General features: G+C 38.7%; 1 protein-coding gene across 3 annotated transcripts in view; it reads right to left on the minus strand.

Annotated features, from left to right (window-relative positions):
- The window catches only part of AQP9 (aquaporin 9), a 30288-nt gene that overhangs the window by 7343 nt on the left and 6036 nt on the right, over positions 1-16909 (minus strand). For all 3 annotated transcript variants that reach the window (XM_009321581.1, XM_009321579.1, XM_009321580.1), the window contains 4 exons: positions 9869-9995; positions 6178-6315; positions 3458-3576; positions 1586-1803 (listed from right to left, as the gene is read on the minus strand). In XM_009321581.1, the coding sequence (XP_009319856.1) occupies positions 1586-1803; positions 3458-3576; positions 6178-6315; positions 9869-9995 (602 nt within the window). The remainder of the gene's footprint in view (positions 1-1585; positions 1804-3457; positions 3577-6177; positions 6316-9868; positions 9996-16909) is intronic.

A 16909-nucleotide genomic window follows, 5' to 3' on the forward strand; every position in this document is an offset into this window, starting at 1 on the left:
ACGCTGAGGGTGGTGAAGCACTGGCACAGGTTGCCCAGAGAGGTGGTGGATGCCCCATGCCTGGAAACATTCCAGGTCAGGTTGGACGGGGCTCTGAGCAACCTTGATTTAGTCGAAGTTGTCCCTGCCCACGGCAGGGGGGTTGGACTAGATGACCGTTAGAGGTCCCTTCTAATCCAAACTATTCTATGATTCTTTGATAAACCCTAAAACTAAATTAGGGAAGAGCCCATATCGGTACAGATGTAGACTTTTCTTGTAACTTCTTAAATGTAAATGAGTAAGACCCTACTTTTGGAGAGGAGGGGAGTTCACAGGTATTCTGTGAGTAGACCACAGTACAATCAGGCTTCCAAATTTTTTCAGCAACATAATAGCCAACTTCATAATATATTACAGATTATAACACATGACACTATAATTAACATCATAGTCAACAACTTTTAATTAAATAGGTATGAGAGAGGAGAATCCTAGGTGTGGGATATCACTCTGTGTGCTGCTGTTTTAAAAAAAAGTGCAGTCTAATGGTACGGTGGTAAGATCTGCTGTGGCGGAAAAGTTTGGATGTAACAGGGCTAGAGAGCTGACCTCCCACCAGTGGCTCGCCAGAGCTGTGTTACATCCAAGCTTTGGATCTGGCCTGTGACATGACTGTGTGCCCATTTCTTCTATGCTATGCCTAGCTTTTTTGTACAAGAAAAGCTTTGCTACTGCTTTCCTCTACTAAGGCACATGATTTGTGTAGGTGGAAGTCATACTAAATAAATACAGATTATTTGTACCTGGTGAAGTAGCTAAAATGAAATCTCTATTAACCAGAGCTCTCTAGTGGTCTACAGCATGTCTGGGGATTCCTACTTGTAAATAACTGGAAAAACAAACTTTACAAAAATAAACCAAAAGATCTACCTCCTGATGACAGATCACTCTTACTTAGATATCCCAGAGTGCCTCTTACACTGGATATGTGTAAGCTGTGGATTTGATGTGCAACTAATTAGCTGTGCATTTGACCAGCCAAGAGTGTGCGTGTGCACACGCATGCACAGGGATTTGAGAGTGTGCTCTGAAATGTGGGAAAAAGAAGGGAGCTTTCTTTCCTTCACTCCCAGGCAGGAAGTCAGGCTTTTAGATTGCTGTATATTTCTGCAATAACTCAGTAGTAATAATAGGCTAAATCATTCTGATATGTCTGTGTTTTTTACAGCACCCAATAAATGTTCCCACCTAACTCTCTCACGATTTCATTTTTTTTCTGAAAGCTGCAGGACAAGAGAAGAAAGCACTCTTATATTTTCAGTGACCTCTAAGAATCTCTAATATTTTGGGAAGGGTCTGCTTGAAACAATGATTGATATTAGAGATAATGCATGTTTGATTTGCCCTAGGAGCAGGAAATCCTTTTTAAAGCCCAGTTCCTAGAGGATGTCTGGCTTAAAGTGCATGAATAGCTTCTTCTGGTATGCAAAGAATTACCTATATGTATATAAATATGACCTGGTACCATGTTGAATCAGGATCTTACTTTCCTAGGAAGTAATTTTAGCCAAGAGCATTTTATTTCATATCCAGACATACTTACGTGAATACTTCCATCCCCCATCCTGCAATGGCTGTGAAGAGCCTTGGGCCTAGATCCCTGGCCGGGTTCATGGCACAGCCACTGTTCATTCCCAAGGAGCAAGTAAGAACAATTATAAGAAGTCCTACTGCAATTGGCTCCAGGCCCTTTGGTACGCTGTTATTTTTGGTGTCAAAAATAGCAAATATACCCAGAAGAAGAACAGCTGTTGACATCACCTGGCCAATGCAAAGAAAAGAATATTGAATAAATACGTGCAGATTCCTTCCAATAATGAAAAGAGGGGCCATGGCAGCTCTATGGATTGTGGTGGCTTAGAGCTGGTATTTAGATTTATCCCAATATACAGAGTAGCAAAATTTGGAACCCAGTGCCTCTCTACTTCACAGTAATGAGAAGTTTTGATACCTGTGCTGAAAGAAAAAGACAAGAAATGTGCTGAGGACACTTGAAAAAAAAAATCTGTGACAACCTGGTGTGGAAAGAATAGAGGATTTAAAAGGCATCTCCTGTGTGAGCTCTGATGCTTTCTTTCCATGTTTTTTCCGACCAATTTAACAGTTCCATTTACTTGATTTTTGGTAGTTCTGCTGTGCCAATACAATCAGTTACATTGATATAAAAGTGTTTTATGTGACTGTAGCTCATGCTGATGAATTAGACTAAATATGCGCCTCTTTATGCAGGTATTGCGTAACGTAAGAAAAAAAGTGAAGTTTACAAAGTCAAAACTGAGCAGCTAGAAAATTAGGAATTACCTAAATTAAGGTTGTATGTGTAATTGTACTGTGAACTCTGTATTGCATATGCTAATTGAGCTGATGAAGGAAATTTTCTTGGAATTACTTCGATGGAAGTGCTGCTTTGCTTAAATCAAATGCTTTGTAAATGTCAATTTTGCTAATAATTAACTTAGGGGGAAAAACAGACCAAAGTTTCAGCGATGTCAAAACATTCAATCTCTATACTGATTTAAAGAAGTTTAAGTTTTGGGGTTTTAAAAATTATTTTTATTTCATCTGGTTTTAATTTTGTTTTAAAATATACATGGGCAAAAAGATGTTATGGAAAAGTCTGTTGACTGATCCAAAGCAAAAATCAGAATTGTCTTTCTTACAAAATTTCAGAACAGTGTTCGGATATTTTGAAGTTGGATTTCACAGTCTTCAAGTCCTTTACATAAAGAATTCCTGTGCTCCAGAAATCCCTATTTTTTCATAGCTTACTTACGCAGTATATTCATTTCATGTATGCCTGAAGAAGATGGGTAAATTGATTAGAAGTAGACAGAAGATATGAAACGTCATTTTTCACTGTTGGATAAGTGGGATTAGAGGATACAGATTGGAAATAAAGTGGAGATTTTTCCAGATTCAGTTATTTGAAAAATAACAAATATTACAAATCTATTTGCAAAGAGAAGTTTAGAGAGGAGGCTTATGGTAGCAGAAAACTCACTTGTTCAAGATGTGTTAATCTGGCTGCTTAAGCATTACTTAAGGAATAATAGGTCCACAAAATGGGCTGGATTTTGATGTAAATGTAAACTTCAGTTCTGCTGAAGTTTATGGAGAAACACTGATTTATGCTGCGGAAAACCTCTTATGTATATTGTATTAAAGACAAGTAGAGTGCAACAATTAATATGATGTGTGTGGAAAGAACAACTTGAAATTATCTTGCTTTTAAAATATGACTAAAATGTAACCCCCACAAACAGCGCTGCATTCTCAGTGTTATTGTACACAGTGAGGTATGACCAAAATGGTGAGATTCATCGCACCCATTAGAGATCTATGTATTTTTTTACTGCTTGGTTTTACAGTTTTCAGTACGTTTAATTTGTAGAATCAAGACAGCAAGTGCACTTACCTGATCTGCAAATCCATTTATGAGGGACAGATACGGAGCTGGATATGTTGCAAAGATATGTGCTGTTGCGTTAGGTCCTGTGACTTCAAGTGTTCCATTGCTATAGTCCATAAAGGCATCTATAGAAAACAGCTGTTACCTGGTTGCACTTCTCCATAAACACTAGGGTTTCTAGGACTAGAATGTATGTGATAGGTCTGTGCACTTCACATTCTCAACTGAAACTGAATGTTTTTCCTGGGAGCATAGTTAACAGATTTGAGGTGATGTACTAATTATACCCTCCTGTCTCATCTCTCCTCCTGTGCCTTGAAGTATTTGTTTTATGTATCACAGCTTTCAACGTGGGGCTGTTTTTTCCCCTGCTTATTGCTCCAAACTCAGTGGCAGGGAGCATTTTCTTATTCTGAACACAGTTGCGTTATTCTGTAAGAGGTGCTATATTTGCCATGATGCCCTGAAAAATGCATAGCATCCTGATTGTACTGTTGTGGATTCTCAGCCACCAGGAATTACTGCTATTCCATTTGACAGTTGTGCAATGACTACTTCTGGGAATGAACTCTCCTGAGAGACCTCCTCTTCTAAAGGAGTTTGAATTTTTCACTCTGCTTGGGTTTAACACCCAGCTGCTATGTAGTCATCCAAGATGTGAGGGGAGAGGCTAGCCCCAAAACTTCATTTCTTACTATAGTTAAGTTAGTGTATTTTTAAATATATTGTAAAGATCTATGTATATTGTAAATACATGTATATTTATGTTAGTATATTTAAAGCATACTTTAAATAGTATAATATGACTTCTGTGTCGGAATAATTTGCTGCCTTGGCAAGTCCTGAAGTGTTAGAAATAGGAAGACACTAAGATGAAACACTCAAAAATCTGCATGGACAGACATGAATAACAAATGCTATGCCTTTATTTCATTAGTGGATCCAGTGATGAGGTGATACTTGTGAGTGAAGAAACAGCTCCCCATCTCCCATGGAAGTCATGGTGAGGATGGTTAGCTTCTCCTGAAGCTAGCAGACAAATCTATTTCTCCTTGCCCCTGTTTTTACAAGCTTTGCTTAAGGCCATGACATGGGTGCAGAGAATATTTAGTCGTTTACTTTGGTCAGGCTCTCTCATTTGCAGTGTTGGATTATTTTGTTGCATTTAACTAAAAAAAAAAAAAGGCTAAGGAAAAGAAAATTTCTCAGCTGTGAATTCCTTTGTACACCTTCAGAAAGGCCTCATGTTTAGCAGCCTAGCATATATATTCCCTCACTCTTTCAGGGGTATCGCTGAAAACGAAAGCACCTAGCTCAGATATGTGTGTATGGGGAAGATGGAGATGTTGAGCTCCTATGTCTGTTTTTCTACCAGTATGTTTTCAGTGGACCTCAATGAGTACAGGACACTCCTGCAAGTTGCAGGAAGGAAAAAGTACAGAAGAGCTTTGGGAACTAATAAGAACAAGAGGAGGGCAAAGTACTTGAGCAGAGATAGGGATATGAGAAAATCTTGCACTCCTGAATAACAGGAAGAAGTCTCTAACCCTAGCCCTAAGTTCCCTATCTTGGCTCCCTATCCTACTGCTACCCTTTGGCAGAACACAGTGAACTCACCCCCAACCCCATGTGCATGTTGATGTACTGCTGCGTCCTGGCCACAGCCCTAATCCTGGCTGTCTGGCTTGAGGAGGACTTAGATTCAGATGGAAATCCTGTTCTGGAATTCCACAGTTTCCAAATTCTAACACTGACCTTAAAACAAAGAAAAAACTCACCACCACCACCTACCCACCCCACTCCAAAACCCAAACAAACAAACAAAAAAGCTCCACCAAACCCAAAACAGTTACTGCAGCTCCTAAAGATTTTTCTGTTCGTGATTACTACTGGTACTGAGCACCTAGCTGATATACAATAGGTATTTCCATTTTCATTTTTTCTCTGTTCCACCTAAACCCAGCACTGTCTGGAGACATAATGCCCATAAGAGAGAGGCTTTGGAGGAGATGGGCTGGGACAGTATAAGCAGAGTTTTGGGGTAGGTGATTGAAGCAACTGATCCGACTGAGTGGATTCATCAAGTCAGGGAGTCTGTTACTAAGTTTTTTCCTTGTATGGCACACCGTGTAAAAGAAACATGCCTCAAGGATAGGGGTAATCCTTTTTGTTTTTTCTTTCCCCCCCCTTCTAATATGTGACCCCTTTATCACTCTACCTGGAGTTCATTGCCTTGGAGAGCTACCTCTCTAGGGTGGTCTGAAGTTTGGTCAGGAGGGACTTGATCTCATATCCTGTAACCTCAATGAACGACATTGGTGATACTTGCCTACAGGCACTTGGACCAGGTCTTTAATGTTTCTAATTTGCTTGGAAGATGAATAGCCCTAGATCCTGGCTATTAAGCAATTTAAAATCCTTACTGAGAAATACATGATCTCAGAGTATCTGATTTCCCATGAATAATTTTTCTAAATTTCAGAACATTTCCTGGAGTATTTGTGTTTCAGAAAAGTTGTAGGATACCTGGAATGTTTGAGTCTTTTTTTTTTTTCCTTCAAACTCTTTATGCTTCTTCCTTTCTTCTTTATGGCTTTAGCTTCAGTCCTGCCATTAGCCCTGTGTGAACAGAGTCCTCTGCCTGCTTGGCATTCATTGAAAAATTGGGGCCTTAGAGACTGCCTGACCTCTAGTTTGTCCTGTAAGCATGTCTAAGGTGTACTCACCATAATAAATCCCAAAGACAGCCGCTGCTCCAACAAACGCTCCCAGGAGTTGTGCTAATATGTAAATTGGTAATTTGGTCCATTTTAATCTTCCAGTCACGCACATGGCTAATGAAACAGCTGGGTTTATGTGACCACCTGAAAAATAAATCACAAAAGTCATATGGATGACTCAGATACATGAGAATAGGTGAAGGATTTGCAAAAATGTGGGCACTTTCAAGCACAAGACTAGTACATGCTTTTCTAGATGTTATTTTGCAATTAAATGCTGGCTGCAATTAGGCGGAAACAAGTTGGATGACCTTCGGGGGGGGGAAGCCAGTATCCACCAAGATCCAGCTTACCTCTTGATGTTTGCAGACTGTGTTATTTGTCAGACTGCTGTCCTGCAGTATGTAATCTATAGATCTATAGATTCTTGTCTAGAAAAAGCCTAAATCTGCCCTATCAGTTGTGATGGGAGGGTCCATCATTCTGCGCATATTCTTTCTCCTCAAGGGCTTTGGCTTTTCATTTTTAAGGGAGGATTGGGGCAGCAGAACATTCATTCAGTTTAGCAAGCATGTATTAACATTAAGGACTATTACTGGCGTGATTATATATCTTGAGGCAGATCTGGAGTACCCTGGATTTAAGTCATGTTTATGGCCCCGTCTTCAACCTGGGGTTACTTAGGAACTCAGTTTTCATGAACATAAAATAAAATAATATCAGGTCTGTCCAGCTTCATGCTGACTGTTGGTAAGGTATGCCTGGATGGGATCTGGGGACAGCAGTGTGTAGTTCTTCTTCACACGTTTTCATCAAGCTCTTACACCCTCCAGAAAGGTCCACGATAAGGAAACTGATAAAGTAGCTGTGCTGAAACAGAGAGTTCTATTTCCTGTGGAATTTCCTTCCTTTGTATTTAGGAGTAGCTACACCTAAACTCACACATGGAAAAGATTTCAGCAACATTGGAACTCTTTGTGACAATTTTAATTTCTAAAATATATTTATTATGTCACATGCTAGTCAGTTCCCTCAACATCTTTTATCAACATGGAAAAAAAGCGTTGAATGCTTTTGGAAAACTTCATTTTTTACAAATATGTAGTTGATACTTAAGAAATACTAATTGCCAAATAAATAAACAGATGAAACGGTATTCCACAGTAAAAATACAGTAAAACCCAAATTTTGCAAGGACATAGCAGATCCATTGCTTACCTTCTGGGTAAAGTCTCATTTCAGCCTGTATGGTTATCAGAAAAAAATGGTCTTGGTCTTTAATAAAATAACTAAAAGAGCATGACCTTTGTCTGTCAAAGGCTAGTTATGGAGAAAGGGCCTCTATGTACAGTTTCTGTGTTTGCTTGCACTTTAGGTCAGTGAGTCATTATCTTATGAAATCCAGGCACCTTTGATACATAATGAACTGACAAACACAGATAACAAGCTGGATAAAACCTTCTTTGTATCATTTCCAAAACTCCAACCTAGTAGCACCAGTCTTGAATTAATTTTGAATTCCTCACTGTGTTTCAAATTCTTCAGCGCAGAGCGAAGAGATGGATGGCACCTTATTTAACAGCCCTTCATGTAAATTTTGATAAATTGTTGTCTTGTCTTTTGTTCTTTACTCTGGCTGGAATGAATCATTTTACTTTCTTTCAACACCTGATATTGTTCCCCACCTGTATATAATACAGGGTGATTATGATGGACGGGACAAGTCATAATAATACTAGAGATGTCTGATTAACACTAAATCTGGAAAGGAAAAGTCTAGTTGAAAGCTCTCATGCTGACGCAAGGGAGTTAAAAGATTCTTGGTTCCTGTGCCACTGGTAGTTTCCTGGTAAAAAAAAAAAAGTGTGCTTTGGGCAGTGCGTTCCCCATTCTTTTGTAGTTGCAGTGATCACAGTCATGAGTTCGTCTGAAATGTTAAGTTGGAAAAAATGGTGGGAAATTATGTAGACATTGAGGAAGATTAGATGGAAGACAAGCAAAAATAGGAATTTTCCTACATAAAAGAGCTCAAATTCACCAAGTGTGTAGACTATATATTTTATGTTACCATGAATTTAGAATTTCATAAAGAACTGAGGCAAAATATTTTAGCAGTATTTAAACATGAGACTTCATGGCCAAAGAGCCACAGAATTTGCTAACAAATTCTACATAGAAACTGATATTCTAAAGTGTCCACTAGTAATCCTATGTTGGATAGTCACAGCCTATTGAAATAGCTGTTCCTATTCTTTCACAGAGAAAATGCACTGCATGCAGAATCTTTTGTCATGGGAAAAACACAGGAAGCACAATACTGCAACATCTGCAACTGCTCTGCCCTGCTGGGATTGAACTCTAATCTTCTATATAATAGAGATGAATATCCCTTAAAGATGCAAATGTAGGACAGGTTAGTATCTTTACACGTTTTTTTTCATGATACTGCATTGGAAGAGTTTACCTGCCTACATGTAAACCAAAAGCTGTAGCTTAAAGTTGTTCAGATAATAGGAATGTACTGCTGAATTAACTTTGTGTGGTGTTAAGGAACCATTCTGCTCTGTTTCAATGACAGTAACAAGACTGCCTGTTTTGCAGTACCTTGAGCACATGCTAATGTGAACTTAGAAACCTCCTCATGCATGGTGTCTTTGTAAAAGAGAAGAGAAATAGCCGCAGTAATTTCTGCTGTAGCAACTATTTATAATGGCCTAGTTATACCTAGAAATATCTGCCCAGATCACCTTTACCCTCTTTATGAAGGGTAAGAAATGCCTCTATGAGAGCTGGAGTACAAGGGCACCATTTGCTTTAAGAAGGCAATATAAACTCCACATACAACATGGAGTATTGTGTCTTACAGTACACAACACTGTATTGTTACAACCCATCATTTTATATTTTAAAGGGAGAATTTAAATGTTAAAAGCATTTATGCTAATGTTTCTGATATTAATTGGGCCAAACTGAATAGTGGAAATAGGAGACAAAGCACCATCCAATATGGCACGTGTAGACACTGATTAGTTAGCCCAGCTACAGACAAAAGAGAGATTCCTGACCAATATATATTGAGGAAATGTTATAGCAGAAACAAAGGGGCAATGACAGTACATTGATAGTGTATCACAGAATGTATCTCTAGTACTGAATCTTTTTGCTGTTTCTGCTTTGTATGATCTCCTGCTTCTACAAATAAGCAAACAGACAGAGGCAGACTTGCTACTGCTTGTCATAGGACATGAAGAGACAAATTGCACTCTGTAAGGTGAGTCCTGCTCATTATACCCATTCGTGGGTGACTGCTGGATTCTGTAAGCTTTTCATGGTTATTTCCTTAGACGCAGTGCCTATGCTGTCCAGGATCATCTCTATTGACAGAATTTTTAAAGCAAGAACAAGCAGATTTCTGGTTTGCACAGACCACTTTCCATAAAGGCCAGAGGTCTGCCAAGGTTTGCACACTGTAGTTCAGATCTGAATTTGGTGGAAGATTTTGTCAAATGCAAAAAATAGAAGGAAACAAGAAGAATGCAAAGATTTACTAGCGAAACTCTGATGCAGACTCTGCTGTAATGGTGCTTGCTATTGCTAGATACATAATTGTTTATACCATGAAATGGAAGTAATTTAATAAGGTAGCCTTAAAACCATGGCAATAAATGCTATATAAGAAAAAAAAAAAGTCACTTACCAGAAACCCCCCCAGACACATACACTGCTATGGTGACTGCCATTGCAAATCCAACCGATACTGTCATGGGCCCACCATGGGCTCCTCGGCTAAGGACAGCCTGTCCCACACACCCACATCCAAGTGCCTGTATTTCAAAAAAGAAAGGTAAAACCATGAGTGTGTCTGTCAAATGTTATTGGTTAGTTTGCAACTCCTGCTGCTGTCCAGCTACAGCTGAAAATGTTAAATTTTGAAACAAAGCTAGAATTTGAGATTAGTGGCATGTGTGGCATTGTTGCCTTTGCTGCAATGAACATTTGCTCTTTATTTTCCCCTGCTCTGTGACCAGGAAGAATGTCTGCTAATAAGGACCTCTCTCTCCCCAGAAAATAGTTTTCAAGTACAATGATGGGATGCAGATCAGAACTTGGAGCCTAAATAAGATCTCACAGCCTCTACAACAAATCTCTGCATCTGAAAGTGAAGAGGGAGTTAATTCTGTGCCGTAAGTTTTCAGTTCCAGATTGTTGTTATAAGCAATGAAAGAATTATTATAAAAGTTATGAAAGATAGTTCAAAAAGCTTTTAATGTTTAATGCTGAAACTCTGGAATGAGACAACTTTCTGGAGATTAGAGTGTGTGTTACTGTTACGCTGCCTTGATATCATATATTGCTCTATCAAAATATTTCACTGGCTCTGCAGCTTGAACAATTAACTGAAGTGGGAGTACCTGAATAATTCACATTGGAGTATTCTCAATGGATTTAAACTAGCTTCCATTTTATTTTGGTTCCCCTCAGAATGATGTTCAGCAACACATTTGAATGTATGCTTAAGATCATGTTTATTCAGTTCTAAAGCTTCTGTTTAGCTTCAAGCATACGTTTAGATCCTGTTAAAGTTGGTAGGAAAGATTTTCAAAGGTACAAAAGGCCTTTAGTTTAAGATAGACTAGCTGATCAGTTTCTGCCAGAAATCAATTTGTGTCTTTGAAAATCTCCTTTTTAAATATATGCCTAAGTGCTTTGCTGAATAAGGACCCAACACACTATGGAAGATATCAGATAATATCTGTAGTCTGAAAACTTTTGCTTCTCTGCAACTGTAAGTGATCCGAATCATACCATTTCTGGGATGTGACTAGATTTATCTTGAGCAACCTTAATTACTTTGATGTTAAATTGGATATATATATTCCTCCTTTGATGGTACATGGGAATCTGACTTTTTTTCTTCCTATAAAATCATTCCATCTTAGCCAATGTAGTTGCTTTGGTTAATCTCCTTGCTTTGCTTTAGAGTTCTGCCATTACTGTGTGTCAGCAATGAGTGTATTGCAAATAGTCTTCCTAACTATGCATATTTGAATACATAAAATATAGTTCTTTTAGAAATGCTTATTTTCAGTTGCAAGGCAGTTGCATTCATAAACTGCAAAGTAATGGGAAAATCTCTCCTGCCTTAGAAATAGACTGCACCAAAAAGATTTGGTGATTGGGGTTTAACAAGCAAGTCCTGCTAGAATAGATGCCATTTAAACAGGCAAAATCATACTTTTGTTTCCATTATTTCCCCAAGGGTTTTAACTAATACCAAAATGTGACAGAAAAGCTCTCAATAAAATTATGCTCTTGACCAGCTTTGCAATGTAGACGGAGTTTCTGTTATAAAAGTGCCCTGAGACTGTGTCATATACCCAGGTGCAGTTCTTGCCTTGAGGTTATAATCATGCAAGCAAACAAAACACTGTCTGGTGCCAAAGTGTTACAGCTGTCAGGTTACGTAAGGGTAGGGTGGTGTTAGATAGCAGTAGTTTATTGGACTGTATAATTGAAAGTTACAAGACATATTCCAAGCTGCAGTCAACTGCTGTGCAACGGATGACATATGCTTACATTGGGTGTTTTCTCATTGCTATTAGTATCGCATACCTAGAAATTCAAGTGGTAAGCACAAATGCACATACAGATATAAAACCAAAACAAAATACATTTTAGTTGTTCACAGCTGATATTACATGTTTTTTTAAAACTTCACATAAGACAATTCTACTCATCATGTATTTATATGTTTAATTAATATGGAAAGAATGGGTATGCTGGAATTTGTAAAGTTTAAGATTAGGGCACAAGTCTAGAGGAGGTGGAATTAGCATGCTCTAGCCTTCATTTTCCAGGCTTCTTAAAGGGAATATTCCAGAAATTGCACCAAGCAAGATTTAGTGAAAGATACGGCTCACACGTGGAGCAAGTTCAGTAGGCTGGCCTGGGGCCCTGTGTACACTGGGGTGCAGTCTGCATTCAGGCAAGCAGTTAGATCTACAAGTATGCACTTCTGTTCTGAAACAGCATAGACAAAGTTTTGCAGATACAAAAAAAGGTCATTCTTTTGAAAATATTACCCCTTTCTGTAAGGACGATGAAAAAAGAGAACAGGAGTCGGGGAGATGGGTATAGAAAAGGATAAGGGACAGTAACCACATCTGTGTATATCAACCACAAATTCACAAGAAGAGGGAAGGAAGTAACAGTGGGAGGCTGTGGCCTCCCTTCCCCGATTACCAGAACTGAGGAGAATCGTACAGAAACAGCTGTGTAGTCCTCTTGCATAATAGCTTCTGCTCTGCACATCATAGGGAAATATGCAACTCGATGCTCCATTTTTGTGCTAACCAGTCTCAGAAAACTGAATCTATAAACAAGAAGGCATACAAGCCAGCTTGAACAACAGCTGCACTGGCTTCTTGCTTGGTGGACGCTGGTAAATGACTGCCTGCTCATGTACGATGAATGAACCTACTGTAGGCACAGTCAGTGTGTGCCCATTCTGGGATGGGGAAACTGGGAACTGAACCTGCAAATCTGAACCTTGTTACAGTAGTATTTTCTCCATCTGCTGTCATTTTAAGAAGGAAAGAAAAAAAATTTCTCATACCTACTGTAGCTAGGTTGACATAACTGGAAACTATCACCTAATCATGTAATTGCATGAGCAGCAATTTAATACCCTGTGAATCTTTGCTTGGCCGAGTTAAGACCAACTAGATCATCAAGTTGTAACTAAATATTCTAAGTTTCTAGGCCAAGCTCAGCCATCAGCTCCACCCACACAAACTCATTGACTGAAGCACGTGGAGTCGATGGGAGTTTAATTTACAGTAGAATATAGCCAGATCTCTTTATCTTATCTTGTCTTATCTTATGTTACCAGGTTTTCATCTTAGCAGTTGTCTATAATCTGATCGGCTTAAATTTACTGGAGTAGCTTCATTACTGACTTTTTGTTCACAAAGTAATTAGATTACTGTCATAAATAACATGTTTGGGTGTGGAATAGCTGTCTGCACATTCTCTGCCAAAAAACTTGCTTCATAGGCATTCGATCCTTCTCTTTGTCTTGGGTAACAAGGCTAACGTTAGGAAACGAAAACAACCGGCCTCCAATGAGCATAATGTCCTGTTACTCCCTGGAAGCTTGCAGAACTTTATCTCTATCCCACTCATCAGAGAGACTAAAGATCATTTTGCCTCAATCTATGCTATTTTCAGGATTTTTGCAAATGCTTGTAACAGCATTTTTCAGTGTAAATAGGATTTCCTGCAAGATCTGAATCCAGAATTTTAGGGAATCTATTTTTCTACACAGCCTGTAAAGCTTTAGACATCTTAAAGCAGAATGCTTATACAAAAAAGGCCCCTTCTTATTGAACAGATCTAGTGGTAGTGTGCATTCATAGCCATACACTCTTACTGTAACATTAAAGAAGCAGCTGAGACTCCTGCTTTTTAGCAGTGTGGAGACAATGACGTGTGTTTTGTTATATCTCATACGTCACCAGCTGCCAAGCTCTGGTGAGTTACATACCTACAGTGGGGTACCATAGATGTCCCTGCAGGCAGAGTATGGCCTCAATGGCCACACAACTGATGATGCTCTACACGGATACAAGAATTCAGCATACTACAAGGAATACAGACTCAGCAGTTACAAAAAAAAAAAAAATCGTATTTTAATTATAAGTTGTACACTTTCAACCAGGAAACACTAGAAAAATAGTTCAGAATTTCTATTTTACTCAGTTTTCAGGACAGAACCATACTTAAACAATCACAGCTAATTATGAAGAATCTCCAAGAATCCCTCCACCAATTCACAATTTTCTGTAAGGATGCCTTTGTTCAGGGAAGGCAGCAACTCTGCCCCTTTCCCACGCCACACTCCCACCTATGTTCTCCTACAGTTCCCCAGACAGGCATTTCCTGCTCGCCCGCGACTTGTCTGCTCCCCTTTTTCAGACTGGACGGACCTGCAGTACTGCTCTGGATTCTGCCACACGTGCCTATGTTCCTGCGCAGTGCTGTGAAGGGGACAGGCTCTCAGGGGCAGCGCAGTGCGTTAGGCTCAAGCTGTGTGCTTGTGGTGAGTGTCCTTCTGATATCCTAAAGTTACCCATTCCAAGTCTGCGGAAGCAGAGCAATATTGGTGGGACACTCGAGGACATGAGAGCAAGCCCTGGTATTTCACTTCTTAGGGAAACCTCCATGACTTCTCCAAGCAGCCAGACTTAGCACCACATATTTAGTCCCTTAAAAGCAGGGATACAGGCAGGAAGAGTCAGAGAGTCCTTTGGGGGTGGGAGAAGTGGTTGCATTTGCCCTTCACTGCAGGTAGGGATCTTGTTGACCGAAACTGCCCATGAAAACATTAGAGGGTTGTTTGTGGTTTTCTGTAGTCTTGTACGGTTCCTCCTACCCCCGTTAATATTTCCATATATAGTCAGTTTGGTTGTTGCTTATAAAAGTAGTAAATAAACTTTTCAGATAAGAGGCTGATTACTAAATTGTTGGTGTCCTTCTAAAGGTCTTTAATTTGGAGTGTATTTTAGAACTCACTTTCATTTCCAATCTCTTTATTTACAAAGCAAATCTGCCTAAGAATTCATCTGTTGCATTTCATAATAAGGTGTTTTATAACGGATTAGAAACTCTCTCCATACAGAGCCATATTTTTGCTATGTTTGTGTATTATGTAGGGCCTTAATTCAGACTGGGCTCCTAAGCATTCTTTCAATAGGGACGGTAATGCTAACAGCAACAAAAATAGAGACACATTAGATCTACTAAAATTCAGGGCATTAGCTCTGCAAGAATTCAAGTTGCAGGAAACTCCTGTTCTTCCAGGAAAGAGGAATCTTCATCTAATTTCATGTTTAATATTTGCTATCTTTTGTTAAATCAGATAGTACTTAAATTTTTTAAGGTGAGATAAAAATACAGCTTACCAGTCAAGTAATTTTTAAATACTTTAAAAACACATGGCTCTTATTTTATCATTAATTAAATATTTTGGTGGGGGCGGGGGGGATTTCTGTACATTACGATTTAATCAAACTTGGAGTAATAAAAAATCACTATATCCGTTCTCCTGATGATCTCCTGGGACACAACCAATATCCTCTTGGGTTCAAATGGATTTCCCTTTATTTTTTTCAGACTTGCTATCTAATAAAATAAGGGTTTGAAAAAAAAAAAACTTATCATTTAGTTAATTAAATAGTATAGACATAAGCCTTAAAATGATTGCCATTTTGAAACCATTTTTTTAATGACAGAAAGCATTACTACTTGGAGACATGAATGTAAATTTAATAAGGCTTTGGATGAATTGTGTATATAAAGCTTTTAAAACATATAAAGATCTGGTTCAAATTGCTCTGTGGGAAAAAATACAGGGAAAATATTGAGGGACAGACTATGCTGTGTTATATAAACTGATGCTTTTAAATTTTTATTATTGCTTTTGCACATGCAATAGGAGACAAATAAAAGCTTGAAATCACCTAGAGAGAATGCAAAGGTCTGCATTCTCTCATATTTTTTAATGATTAATGTTGCACTCTTCATCCTGAAATGCTAAAATTCTTTCCTGAATTATACAGGGCAACTGGCTTGAGTCAGTTTCTTCAGTGAAGATTATTTTTATTTTTTTACTAAGTTTTAAAAATTCAGGAGAGAAAGGAAATAAAAAGTTTTATATTCAGATACAAACTTTCAGGAGTGAAACACATCCCCTTGCAAAGAGGCTAGGAAGAAGAGACTGGGCAAGGGAAGAAAATCCTGCCTAGTAGCTTCTTGATGAGAAAAAGAGACTATTCAGGTGCTGCTTCCCTCCCAGGTTACTCATTTATTCTTGAGCTGAGTTGTGCTTCTCTGCTTTGCTTCCTATACCAACTGAAAAGATTAAAATCTAAACTCTTACAATGTGTTTAGTCTCTGTAACGGTGCTCGGGGAGTTGTACCATTCAGAGAGAGAGAGCAGGAGCGGCATTGCAGTTTCTGAGAAAGGAAGTTTTCTGTCCTCTCTTAGGAGTATAAGGGTACACGTAGCTTTTCTTTTACTCTTTCCTTTGGGTGCAGGAACAGGGTGGCTGGATCTTTGCTGTGCCCTCATGGTTGGAGGTGCATGGTTCTGTGTAACTAAAGCCTCAGAATGTTCTCTTAGTAAGCTGTCTCCTGTTAGAAAAAAGAAGCTGAATGCTTTTAATAGTAAAGAAGCCTTTGAGGAATGGGTTAGAGGAACTGAGTCAAGTTTGCCTTTGAACCAGACCATGGATTGGAGAACTCACTAGAATTCACTTTTAACCAGAATGGTTTATTGGTGTTGAGATCACAAAGATATAAACTCACTGTATGGCACGAACTGCATTTATTATCTTTTATTCTGTTCTCCAACTGTTTAGGACAGTTTTAAAAAGTCATTACTTTTATTACCCTTTTTTTAATTTGGTGAAACTTTTGAAAAAACAGCCTGTAAATTTGTGTCTGTAAAATATAAATTCAAGTTTTGCACTCACAGTTGAATGTTGGAAGGATGCAAGTATTCAGTGAGGCTCAGGGGGAGTGCCTACTCTTCAGTCCTATAGATGCAAACTTTCTGGGAAAAAAATGCATCTCTAGAAAAAGGTCTTGGAAAATTAAGTTCAACTTACCGTAACCACTTGGTTAAACAATGAGAGCTGAGTTATGTGTTGGGGCTGATGTTGCAGAGATGAAGATA

Source organism: Pygoscelis adeliae, unplaced genomic scaffold, assembly GCF_000699105.1.
Source record: "Pygoscelis adeliae isolate BGI_AS28 unplaced genomic scaffold, ASM69910v1 Scaffold183, whole genome shotgun sequence".
NCBI classification, from domain to species: Eukaryota; Metazoa; Chordata; class Aves; order Sphenisciformes; family Spheniscidae; genus Pygoscelis; species Pygoscelis adeliae.